We start from the raw sequence: 12552 nt of genomic DNA, 5'->3' as shown, positions 1-12552 counted from the left end.
ATGAAATAAGAATTGCAAGATGGTATGCAGAAATGCGTAGTTGTATCCCATTAGAAAAAGCTGCTTATAATCTGAGAAATAAATATGATTTATTTTTGAAACTTTGGAACCCATTCACTTTAAAACTAGGATTAAGAATTGGAAATATTTAATTTTAGGATTGTTTTGATACCCCTAAAAAGAATTTAATAAGAAATTAGCCGGAAGTGTTTCCTTCTTGTCTCCAGGTTTCCTTCTTTCTTTCTTTCTTTCCTTTTTTTAATTTTTATTTCTTTATCTTTCTACTTCTCCTTTTTCCTCTTTTTTCTAACTGGGGGGTGGGGGGGAGGGGGGTTGTGGGTGGGGAGATAATACAGAACAATACAGGTATAATCGAATTTAAAATGTATAATCGAATTTATAATGTAGGTACCATCGCGTACTATGAGTTCATACATGTATTTGTTTTGTTAAAATTTAAATAAAATTAAAATAAAATAAAAACCACGGGGGAATAAAAGAGGAAGCAGATTGGACTTTATCGCCTTCCATCAGTGAGGAATGTGGGGAATCCGCTGTTGGTGGATGTTTATGTTAACTCTTATGTAGTTGTGTGTCTTTTTGCTTTTTTTAGTATGGCTGTATGATAATTGGAATTTCACTGTACCTTAATTGGTACATGTGACAATAAACTGACCTTGAAACCTTGAGTACAGGTCCAGTGCCGTCAAACGCTCATCATATGTTAACCCATTCATTCTTGGGATTGCGTTTGTCTTTACTACCGATTCGAGTTGCAGATTAACTTTTTGGGGAATCCTTTACCAGCACTTTGCACCTCTGATTTTCTCCCCATTCAGAAAATAATCTACACATTTATTCCTACTACCACCAGTACTGTATTTAAGTGATTTTATGAGTCTTGTCCCCATCAGTACGGATATACCTGTACTCAACTGTTATATACTCAAAGTGAACCGTTTCTATCATGACGGATAGAAACGAGGAAACTGCCGATGCTGGTTTCCAAAACAAGAACATAGACATAAAATGGTGGGATAACTCAGCGGATCAGGCAGCATCTTTGGAGAAAATAAATAGGTGACGTTTTGGGTTAAGACCTGTCGTCACACCGAGAGTCATGGGAAGGGTATCAATGAGTCTGATAAAGGGACTCGACCCGAAATGTCATCCACCTCTTCTCTCCAGAGATGGATATATTTAAGGCAGAGATAGATGGATTCTTGGTTAATACAGGAGAATGGGGTTAGGAGAGATAGAATGAATTGAATTGAATGAATTGAATTTATTTGTCAATCAAAACAAGTTTGAACGAAATTTAGTTACCATGCAGTCACAACACTAACAAAAGCAACAAAAACAACACAACTACATAATTCAACACAAACATCCATCACAGTGACTCCTCCAGGCACCTCCACACTGATGGAAGGTAAAAAAAGTAAGTCTTATCTCCTTCTTGCTTCTTCAAAGGGCAGTCAAAATTGCTTTGATTGAATGGCGGAGTAGACTTGATGGCCTAATTCTGCTCCTGTTGATCAAACTTATGACCTGTTTGATCCACTGAGTTACTCCAGCATTTTTGCGCCTCTCTTCACCTGACCCGGACCACGTGGGGCCGCTCCGACCCCGCCCTGGGCGAGTGGGCGGGCACTCGCCTGTCCATCAGGGGACGAGGGCGTGGCTATAACGCGGAGGGGCGGCTGCGGGGTGACGTGAGTGGCTGTGACGTGAGTGGGGGGCGGCTGCGGGGTGACGAGGCGCTCACCTGTCCATCAGGGGACGAGGCTCGTGGCTGCGGGGTGACGTGCGCGTGGCTCTGACGTGAGTGGGGTTGGAGGGGGGCGCGGCTGCGGGGTGACGTGGGCGTGGCTCTGACGTAATCGGGGTGGGGGGGCGTGGCTGCGGGGTGACGAGGTCGCGGCCGTGACCCGGAGCAACCGGCGGCCGCTCCGCTATGGCGTTCGTGGCCGGGCAGCCCGTCACCGCCGTCGTGGTGAGTCGCAGCCGGCTGGCCGGTGGTTGGGTCGCCATCCGTCCCCTTTCGCCGCCCCCCACCCAGCCCCACGGGCGTTGCCGTGCTCGGGCCCCGGGGCTCAGAGTCCGCTGGGTCACCGCCCAGCCCAACCTCGCTCCCTCCTCCGCCCCAGTCCCGCTCTTGCTCCCTGGACCCCGACCCCGCTCCCTCCCCAGGCCGGGCCAGGCCAGCCCCTCACTTGCCCTCTTGCCACCGTCAGCCCCTCTCTCCCTCCCAGCCTCTCCCTCCCTCCCTCCCTCCCAGCCTCTCCCTCCCAGCCTCTCCCTCCCTCCCAGCCTCTCCCTCCCTCCCTCCCAGCCTCTCCCTCCCAGCCCCATCCCCTGGTTGCGGTTGCTCTCCCGCTCCAGCCTCTACCTTTCCCTCCCTCTTGCCGCCGCTCTCGCCCTCCCAGCCGCTCTCCCTCTCCCAGCCGCTCTCCCGCCCCAGTTCCACTCTTGCCCTCCCCCTCTCACCTCGGTCTCCCCCCCCCTTCCCAGCCCCACTCTCGCCCCCCCTTCCCAGCCCCACTCTCGCCCCCCCCTTCCCAGCCCCACTCTCGCCCCCCCTTCCCAGCCCCACTCTTGCCCCCCCTTCCCAGCCCCACTCTTGCCCCCCCTTCCCAGCCCCACTCTTGCCCCCCCTTCCCAGCCCCACTCTTGCCCCCCCTTCCCAGCCCCACTCTTGCCCCCCCTTCCCAGCCCCACTCTTGCCCCCCCCTTCCCAGCCCCACTCTCGGCCCCCCCCTTCCCAGCCCCACTCTCGCCCCCCCCTTCCCAGCCCCACTCTCGCCCCCCCCTTCCCAGCCCCACTCTCGGCCCCCCCCTTCCCAGCCCCACTCTCGCCCCCCCCCTTCCCAGCCCCACTCTCGCCCCCCCCTTCCCAGCCCCACTCTCGCCCCCCCCCTTCCCAGCCCCACTCTCGCCCCCCCCTTCCCAGCCCCACTCTTGCCCCCCCTTCCCAGCCCCACTCTTGCCCCCCCCTTCCCAGCCCCACTCTTGCCCCCCCCCTTCCCAGCCCCACTCTTGCCCCCCCCCCTTCCAGCCCCACTCTTGCCCCCCCCCTTCCCAGCCCCACTCTTGCCCCCCCCTTCCCAGCCCCACTCTTGCCCCCCCCTTCCCAGCCCCACTCTTGCCCCCCCCTTCCCAGCCCCACTCTTGCCCCCCCCTTCCCAGCCCCACTCTTGCCCCCCCCTTCCCAGCCCCACTCTTGCCCCCCCCCTTCCCAGCCCCACTCTTGCCCCCCCTTCCCAGCCCCACTCTTGCCCCCCCTTCCCAGCCCCACTCTTGCCCCCCCTTCCCAGCCCCACCCCTTCCCAGCCCCACCCTTGCCCCCCCACTCTTGCCCCCCCACTCTTGCCCCCCCCACTCTTGCCCCCCCCACTCTTGCCCCCCCCACTCTTGCCCCCCCCCTTCCCAGCCCCACTCTTGCCCCCCCCTTCCCAGCCCCACTCTTGCCCCCCCCTTCCCAGCCCCACTCTTGCCCCCCCCTTCCCAGCCCCACTCTTGCCCCCCCCCTTCCCAGCCCCACTCTTGCCCCCCCCCTTCCCAGCCCCACTCTTGCCCCCCCCCTTCCCAGCCCCACTCTTGCCCCCCCCCTTCCCAGCCCCACTCTTGCCCCCCCCCTTCCCAGCCCCACTCTTCTCCCGACCCTGCCTGCCTCCCTTCAACGCCCTCCGCAGCCTTCAGTTGCTGCACAGCTACTCGCTCAACCTTTTGTTCCCGTTTTGATGTAGGGAGGGGGCCATTGTCAAGGGTTCCCACCCACCCCAATTATGATATGTAATAAATGCAAGCTGTTGTAAATCACGTCTTGATATGTCTTCGAATATATGGTACTTCCTCTACTTTGGGCTGTATGGTCATGTTTCAGTCCCCCACTCCTTGACTCTGCATGAATTGAATTCCACAGAGTTGACACGCTAAGTCGCCTCCCTTGTTGTGTGACTGCTGTTCTGTAACTCTGGATCGGGGAAAACACGAGGCTTAAAGGGCTTCGTTTTGCAAGAAGGAATTCCAGTACAGCACACAATGATGAATGAAGTAGCACATTTTCAAAGCATTATTTAATAATGTAACTGAGCACTGTTCATTTTGTGATTAGGTTAAGATTGTACTTTGCACCAGTAAGTGCATTGTGTGAGTTTGTACAGGGAGTTCCTTTGAGTCACACAGCACAGAAATGAGCCACCTTGTCTTTTCTGACCTTTATACCCGTCTACACCATTTCCACTTGTGACTACACTACACGATAAGCTTCATGTTTGAGATTTTTGATGACATGGTATGTGGCAAAATTGAGGTGGGTGGAAGACCCTGTGAGATTCTTCACGTGGCCTTGTTCTGAGGGTATTGCTTTTGCTGTTTACTGTTGCTTTCATTGGATTTGATGTTAATTAGAAATTAATGGTGAGGTCATCATTGTACTGAGTGTAAATGTCAAAATAGTCAAAAGCGTATTACATCCAACTGTAGAAATGACAGCAAGAATCATAGCCATTGAGTCCTGAAATGAGGAATCCATGATCCCTTAATTCCAAATGTTTGACGTTGTGGATTTGCCTTTTTATTTTTGGGATTTTATCAGATGTCTCTAAACATCCATATAGGTAACATCTATTAGTAGGAAAATAACTGCAGATGCTGGTTCAAATCGAAGGTAGACACAAAATGCTGGAGTAACTCAGCGGGTCAGGCAGCATCTCAGGAGAGAAGGAATGGGTGACATTTCGGGTTAAGATCCTTCAGACTGATGGACGTTTTGAGTCGAGACCCTTCTTCAGACTGAAGAAGGGTCTCGACCCGAAATGTCACCCATTCCTTACTCTAGCATTAGTGTTCTCTGTCAGCTTGTCAAAAATCCCTACAGGTTAGTCCGAAACCAATTTGTCTTTTAAAAATCCACACTGATAGTCCCTTTTACAACTCACTTTTCCAAGTACTTGCTGTGTACGGTTGAACCGACTGACCTGCAGTTATTTGATATGAATTTGCATCCTTTTTTTTTGGATAAGGGTGTTGGCAATATTTGCCATCTTCTACGCCTCTGGCACCCGCCTTGCATCGGATGAGGATGAAACAATTATGGAAGGACCTTGTGTACTCTGCCATCCTGCATGCCAAGGAACAATCAGTGCATGTTGTTCAAATGCCAGGTTGCATCTCTGGAAGATGTATGTATCCAGTTAAATATCCCTATCAGGATGTTGATAATTGAACAGCACAGCCTTCACATAAGCAGGGATGGAATACTAGAACTCTATACAAGTTAGACCATGGCATACAGCCCTGCTCACCACATTCCAGTCCCATCATATCTTTATAAGAAAATAACTGCAGATGCTGGTACAAATCGATTTATTCACAAAATGCTGGAGTAACTCAGCAGGTCAGGCAGCATCTCGGGAGAGAAGGAATGGGTGACGTTTCGGGTCGAGACCCTTCTTCAGACTGATGTCAGGGGGGCGGGACAAAGGAAGGATATAGGTGGAGACAGGAAGATAGAGGGAGATCTGGGAAGGGGGAGGGGAAGGGAGGGACAGAGGAACTATCTGCTCCAACTTTAGATAGTTCCTCTGTCCCTCCCTTCCCCTCCCCCTTTCCCAGATCTCCCTCTATCTTCCTGTCTCCACCTATATCCTTCCTTTGTCCCACCCCCCTGACATCAGTCTGAAGAAGGGTCTCGACCTGAAACGTCACCCATTCCTTCTCTCCCGAGATGCTGCCTGACCTGCTGAGTTACTCCAGCATTTTGTGAATAAACCCATCATATCTTTTCTGTAAAGGATGAAGAGAATGTTTTGCAAGAATGCTCACAAGTCAGGATTTAATATTTTTAATGGTTTAATAAATCATAATTAATCTTTTTAGCCTTGCAGGTTAGCATGGGGACTTGTTTTAGATGCAGTTTGTTGCAGATTTTAAAAATTACTTTGTTTTGTTGTCTTGCTTTAACGGAATAGAAGGAAAAAAGATTACGAGACTTGCATTATATAAATACATAGTCAAAACTTCCCTCTAATCACTTTTGGGTTAAACTCTGACAATTCTTAAGTCAGTTTGATTAAAGGGAGTCACAATTGTTTATCTTGCTTGCAAAGCTACAGGGTGTTTCATGGAGGATGATGTGCTGTTTTTAATTGCAAAGAGAAGTCTTTGGAGAAGTGTCAGTGTAAAGAACAGCTAGGTATTTTTTTTTGGTTGGGATTTTCTGATTCAGCGGATGGAGAACCTACAATTATAGTTAATGTTATATTTTCTTCCAATATAAATGAATCGTGATTTGTTGGTTTTAATACAGGGAGGATCAGGAATCCTTTGAGTAAATATCTGATAAGAGAATTGATGATTCTCAGTATTAGAAATTTGTGGGGGAAAATGTAATAGTTTGGACTTCTAAAGTAAATGATTTGAAGTTTACAGGGTCATGTTTGCACAGGCATGGTGCTCATCATAGCCATTACTCAAATTCTGAGTACATGATTTAAAAAAATTCCCAAAGAAAGGAAGTTGGTGGAATTGCTTAAGAAGTCATGCATGTGAGAAGCCTATTGACTGGGATACTATAAAATGATAACTGGGCACGAGAGGGAGAGAGTGAGGGGAAAAATGGTGTGTAGGAAGGAACTGCAGGTGCTGGTTTAGACAGTAGACACAAAATGCTAGAGTAACTCAGCGGGATAGGTAATATCTCTGGAGAGAAAGAATGGGTGTCGCTTCGGGTCGAGACCACTCTTCTGAAAAAGGATCTCAAACCGAAACGTCACCCATTCCTTCTCTCCAGAGATGCTGCCTGTCCAGCAGAGTTACTCCAGCATTTTGCATCTATCTTCGTGGGAAAACACCTTTGAAATATGTGGTGACCTGTTTCAGGGAGGTTGAGCTCTTTCAAGGGACATTGTTGGATCAAAATAATGTTTCCTTTCCTAAAATAGTTTATGCTCCTGCAGATGCAGTGACTGCATCGATGCTTTGAGTTTATTCACCACAGATATTTCCAGATCTTGATTTTTAATTGCTTTCTTTCAGCAACGTATTGAAATCCGTAAATTGCATCATGGTGATAACCTTATTCTGGGATTCAGTATTGGAGGTGGAATTGACCAGGATCCTGCACAAAACCCCTACTCTGTGGACAAAACAGACAAGGTATGAGAATGTGTCATTACCAAGAAATAGCCCCACCAAATAATTTTGAAATGTACACCTTTCCCCAACCCAACACTTTCATCACTGATGATCAGAGTGTTGAATGAGTATACATTTTGTCCAACTAAGTATTGCCAAACTGAAGCTATTGTCTTCAGACCCTATTGTAGAGTTATTCAAAACTGAAACGGATCCTTCAATCCAACTCCTACATTCCGACCAAGATGCCCAATCCAATTTGCATTGTATTTGGCCCTATGTACTCTAAATGTTTCCTATTGATGTACCTCTCCAACTGTCCTTTGAACATTGTAAGTGTACTTGCCTCTACAACCTCCTCTGGTATATTGTTTCATATGCCCCACTCCCCCACATTCTGTGTGGAAGAAACCTAGTGTTTAGGTTCTCCTGTCCTGAGAAAAATACTATGACTATCTTCTCTATCTTTGCCCCTCATAAACATCTTTAAGGTCACCTCTCAGCTGTCTTCACTCAGGCTACATGGTCCCAGAGTATCCAATTGATCCTGTAACTCAAGTCCTCCAGTCCATGTAATGTTTTTGTGAAGCCTTTCAATCATGTCAAGTTTATTTGTCACATACACATACAAGATGTGCAGTGAAATGAAAGGTCACCCACAGTCCAGCAATAGAGCAATAAAAATAAACAATTTCACACACAATCACAGCAAAAAAAAAAAAAAAGGAAACATAAAATAGGATCATTGTATTATTTCTCACTGCAGTAATGAGGAAGTGTGTCTTCTGAGTAGAAATTAGAAATAAAAAAGGGCGATCACTCAAAAGCCCACCCAAATGATGAACAGATATATAGGCATTCATAGGATATGTATATAACATTGTGAGGCATAGATAGGGTAGACAGTCAGAACCCCTTTCCCAAGGTGGAAGACTCAAATACTTGAGGGCATAGAATTAAGGTGAGAGGGGCAAGGCTCAAATGAGATGTGCGATCCAACAAAAACCGATCCAATATAATTAGCGTCACTGCTGTTTCCTGTTTCCCATAATTCCACAGTGCCGTCCTTTAAGTGATGAATGTTTCACTTTAGCGAGTGCCTTCCCTTTTGTATCCATAACTGCTCTTTATGATTTTTGTTTTGCATTATTTGCTTGTTTATTCTCATTCTCTCAAGGCACAAGAAACAGCAGGTGCTTCTATTACAAAGAAAAGACACAAAGTAGCAGAGTGACTCAGTGGGTCAGGCAGCATCTCTGGAGAACGTGGATAGGTGACGTTTCAGGTTCAGAAGAAGGGTCCCAACCCGAAACGTCACCTATCCATGTTCTCCAGAGATGCTTCCTGACCCACTGAGCTCCTCCAGCACTTTGTGCCTTTTATTCTCATTCTCTTTCTTCTTTTGGGTCTCCATATTTGGTCAGTGAATGTTTGAGGGCAATTTCCAGCCTACATTTATTTACCACCAATCATTCCTCTGTTGTTTATACAGGGTATATATGTTACTAGAGTCTCTGAAGGTGGACCAGCTGAAGTTGCAGGACTACTGATCGGAGACAAGATAATGCAGGTGTGGTTTCTGGTGTTCGTGCAAAGATGATGATGGGGGGGGGGGGGGGGGGTTGGATCATTAAATAGCAGGGGAGGCGACAGAAAAAAGTAGAACTTCGGGGAGATGGGAAATATGAAGGAGGATGGGAGGAATAGTAAAGAATGGTGGTGAGAAGGGTGGAGCAGCCTGTGACAGAGTAAACATAGGGCAAGTTTAAAAAGCAAAGCATGTTGTGAATATATATAGGGCAGGAGGGTAACAGGAATGGAGTGGAGAGGTAGGATGTGGGTACGGTCTTTCATGAAGCAAGCAACACATGCTTGTTGAACAGTAAGAAATAGACGCAGCTAAACAATCTCATTAATGATGGATCAATCGTAGCTCGGGAGTCCTGCAACCTCCAGTTATGTAAAAGGCAAATAGCAGGAAGTCCCAAGAAAATCCCACCCTAGGTGACATACAGCTAACTGGCTGCTCTCCCAACTTGGATGCTAACTCGTTTGATTCTTTTTGCCATTAATTTATCCTAAGGGAATAATTTATAGTGACCAGTTAATCCAAAGGTCCACCTGTGTACCTGGGAAGAAACTGGAGCATCCGGGGAAACCCAGATGGTCACGGGGACATTTGTGAGAACATTGCATGGCGGACTGGGCTAGTGTGGACACAACTACCGTGTGATTGAATTGGGTTCCTAGGTTAAAGCCAGGTGGTCTGTCTGATTTACTTTCTCATGTTTGAATTTAACAGCAATCATGGTTTAGAAGGTTATTTCCAACAGCAGTAATGAAGCACCACGTGGCTGGGCTGGTTTGTGTATATGGCTTAACCATAATTGGAAGTGTTTCTGATTATAACTAATGACTAGTTTTTTACGATAAATTCCATTCCATGAACAATTTAAATTCCACAGCCAGTGTATGAAGTTTGAACTCTAATTTCTATATTGTTTGTCCTGGAACTTCTGAATTATTATTCCAGCAAATGCATTCTTGTGTCTCTATCTTGCTCTAATTTTTGACATGTCCCACAGTGTCCAATAATCTAGTAATCTGATTCATATCTGGCAACCATCCATTTTTAAGTAGTTTAGAGATACAGCACAGAAACAGATCCTTCAGCCCACTGAGTCCATGCCGCCCAGTGATCCCTGCACACCAGCACTATCCTACACACACTAGGGACAATTTTAGTTTTACCAAGCCAATGAGCCTTGAAACCTGTACGTCTTTGGAGTGTGGGAGGAAATCTGAGCGCCTGAAGAAAACCCAGGCAGGTGATAGGGAGAACGTGCAAACTCCGTACAGACAGCACCCGTAGTCAGGATCAAACCCAGGTCCCTGGCGCTGAAAGGCAGCAACTCTACCGCTGTGCTACTGTGTCACCTGGCTTGAGTGGGCTTGGTTTCAATCTTGTGTGGGGGAAAAGTAGCTTCACTCGTATACTTCCTGGTAAGATGGAATATGGTGTTGAAATATCTGTTCAGCTAATGAGCCTTGAAATCCAGGGAATAAAGCGTGCACCTGGTTGAAAGAAGTCACCTGGCCCTCTTATGGATTGGTCAACTGAATTTTCAACGGAAATTAAACATCCAATTGAGAAAAAAGCAAACTCAAATTAAAAATTGCAGACAGTGTGAATTAAATCGATGGTGTTCTAGTCCACTCATGTAAGGTCTGATTCCTTTGCAGGTAAATGGTTGGGATATGACAATGGTAACACATGACCAGGCCAGGAAACGTCTCACAAAGAAGAATGAAGATGTAGTTCGGCTTCTGGTAACCCGTAAATCTCTTCAGCAGGCCATACAACATTCGCAGCAGTAGCCAAGTTCTCATTGGAATAGGCGACACATAACAATTGTGAAATTATCTTGTGTCAGAAAGCCGTTTAGTCTTTAGAAACTTTATTCCACGGTAATATACCTTGCTCTCAGTACACTACACAGGTGAACCATCAAAGGCACCACTGTTTGAGTCACTAACAACTACAATTAGCACAGATTTCACTGAGCATTGCATTAAAACTCCCTTTAATGTAATTATTGATAAACTGCACTAAACTGATTCAGCAAATTAATCACTGGGACCATGTCTCCAAAGTGAGAGAATTCAATCTCAAGCTTATTAATAGCATTAATAGACAGACACTCAATTTATTTCTCTCAAACATTTTCTGATCGCTATTTAAATGCAGATTCTAGGCTTTTTAATCAGCTTTCAACTATGCAAATGCAGGTTTGCTACCCAAAGGCATTGCTGGGATCCTAGGGAGGGCTGAATTGGCCTATGCATCCAAAGAGGAAATGACACTAATATACAAAGGCCCTTTTAAATGATATAACTGATTAGAAATTGTTCATTTTACTGACATTGAAGAACCCAAAGGATAGTTGAGTTTGAAGTACTAGTTTGCACAATGCCAAATGTGCAGATACAACCTGGCTTTATTTGGTGTGTGCCAATACATGGAATGATGCAGAGTTCACAAGTTATAGATGTAGAATTAGGCCATTCGGCCCATTGTGTACTCCATTCAATCATGGCTGATCTCTGCCTCCTAATCCCATTTTCCTGCCTTCTCCCCATAACCCTTGACCCCCATTCTAATCAAGAATTTATCTATCTCTGCCTTAAAAATATTCACTGACGGCCTCCACAGCCCTCTGTGGCAATGAGTTCCACAGATTAACTACCCCTGACTAAAGAAGTTGCTCGTCACCTCCTTTCTAAAAGAGCGCCCTTTAATTCTGAGGCTATGACCTCTGGACTGCATGTTCTATGGCTTTCTGGGGCTATTGATCATAATATGATTCATTCAAAATAACATTGATCCAAAGCAACCGAAATCCATAAATTCGGAACCTGTGCATGTCCCTTGAGGTTCTTGAGAATGGATCATTGTTCAAAATGTACTTTTTATAGATTTTTACTGAGTATTCTTTTCTATTATTTTAAATGGAATCCTGTGCCTTCACACCTGCTACAACTTCTGATTGCAAGGCATCTCTGAGGTGATTATGTATCCTCAGGAGGACCAGAGCCACATTATTACTCAGTGCAATTTTATATGCAGAATAATAGAGCTGCTTTTATTTATAATGCAAGCTGGTAACGATTCAGGGCCCCCTTAAAGTGCCTTCAGACTCATTCCTAGAGTGTTGCAAAAAAAAAACAAAGTATACAGAGTGCCAGAATATTTAACTGCAGCGACTGCTGCACATTGCATTCCCTTTTCTGTGACTGTTGGGTAAAGCCACTCTTCAATTTTTAAATGTATAAACATAAAATTGCAGAACTTTTGAAACTAGATTAATCACTGTCAGACACAATTGCATGACCTTGGTTGTGAATACTTAATTGTATCAGTACTTTAGGTCTACCTGTATCTCTGTATGGTTGAATGGTCTTTGCATGTTGGTCTTTAAGCAGCTTAGGGTTTCTGGCTCATTACATCCAGCTGTACCAGTGAATACTGTGTACCATTGCATGTTCCCCTCTATTGAGGGGCAATACACATTTGGTACAAGTACAACCTGGGTGGATTGTACATGAATCCTACATGCTGAGGCTGGGCTCCTTACACCAACCTGGACGTGTGAAAGGTTAGGATCTCTTTTTTTTTTAATGAGCAAGTGATTATGGCATATTTTTTACAGCCTTTCTGTATAATTTGTTTGTCTCACTTAAGTTTTGTATTTATGTAAACAACTTTAATTGAGTCTATCTGCTGGTGATGATTTGGAAGAAATAAAATTGCTCATTGCACAATTACTGTAATTAAATTGCTTTCAATAAATACACTTGCTAGAGTGGATCACTCAATGGAGGTGTGGTGTGTTTTTGATGATTACATTACTG

General features: G+C 45.9%; 1 protein-coding gene across 1 annotated transcript; it reads left to right on the top strand.

Annotated features, from left to right (window-relative positions):
- The first annotated feature begins 1892 nt into the window (after positions 1-1892).
- On the top strand, positions 1893-12489 carry tax1bp3 (Tax1 (human T-cell leukemia virus type I) binding protein 3). Its single transcript, XM_078423913.1, has 4 exons — positions 1893-1996; positions 7042-7161; positions 8633-8710; positions 10384-12489. Exons 1-4 carry the CDS (start codon positions 1958-1960, stop codon positions 10516-10518), a joined length of 372 nt encoding a protein of 123 aa, XP_078280039.1. The 5' UTR covers positions 1893-1957; the 3' UTR covers positions 10519-12489.
- Positions 12490-12552: the final 63 nt, after the last annotated feature.

The sequence above is a fragment of the Rhinoraja longicauda genome, chromosome 28, assembly GCF_053455715.1.
Source record: "Rhinoraja longicauda isolate Sanriku21f chromosome 28, sRhiLon1.1, whole genome shotgun sequence".
NCBI classification, from domain to species: Eukaryota; Metazoa; Chordata; class Chondrichthyes; order Rajiformes; family Arhynchobatidae; genus Rhinoraja; species Rhinoraja longicauda.
Note: the sequence above shows the minus strand (reverse complement) of the source record. Positions and strands in the feature narration are given on the sequence as shown.

Coding starts and splice junctions, on each gene's coding strand:
- tax1bp3 (XM_078423913.1), top strand. CDS start 1,958: ATGGCGTTCGTGGCCGGGCAGCCCGTCACCGCCGTCGTG. Junction 7,162..8,632: donor CTGTGGACAAAACAGACAAG/GTATGAGAATGT, acceptor TTGTTTATACAG/GGTATATATGTTACTAGAGT. Junction 8,711..10,383: donor TCGGAGACAAGATAATGCAG/GTGTGGTTTCTG, acceptor ATTCCTTTGCAG/GTAAATGGTTGGGATATGAC.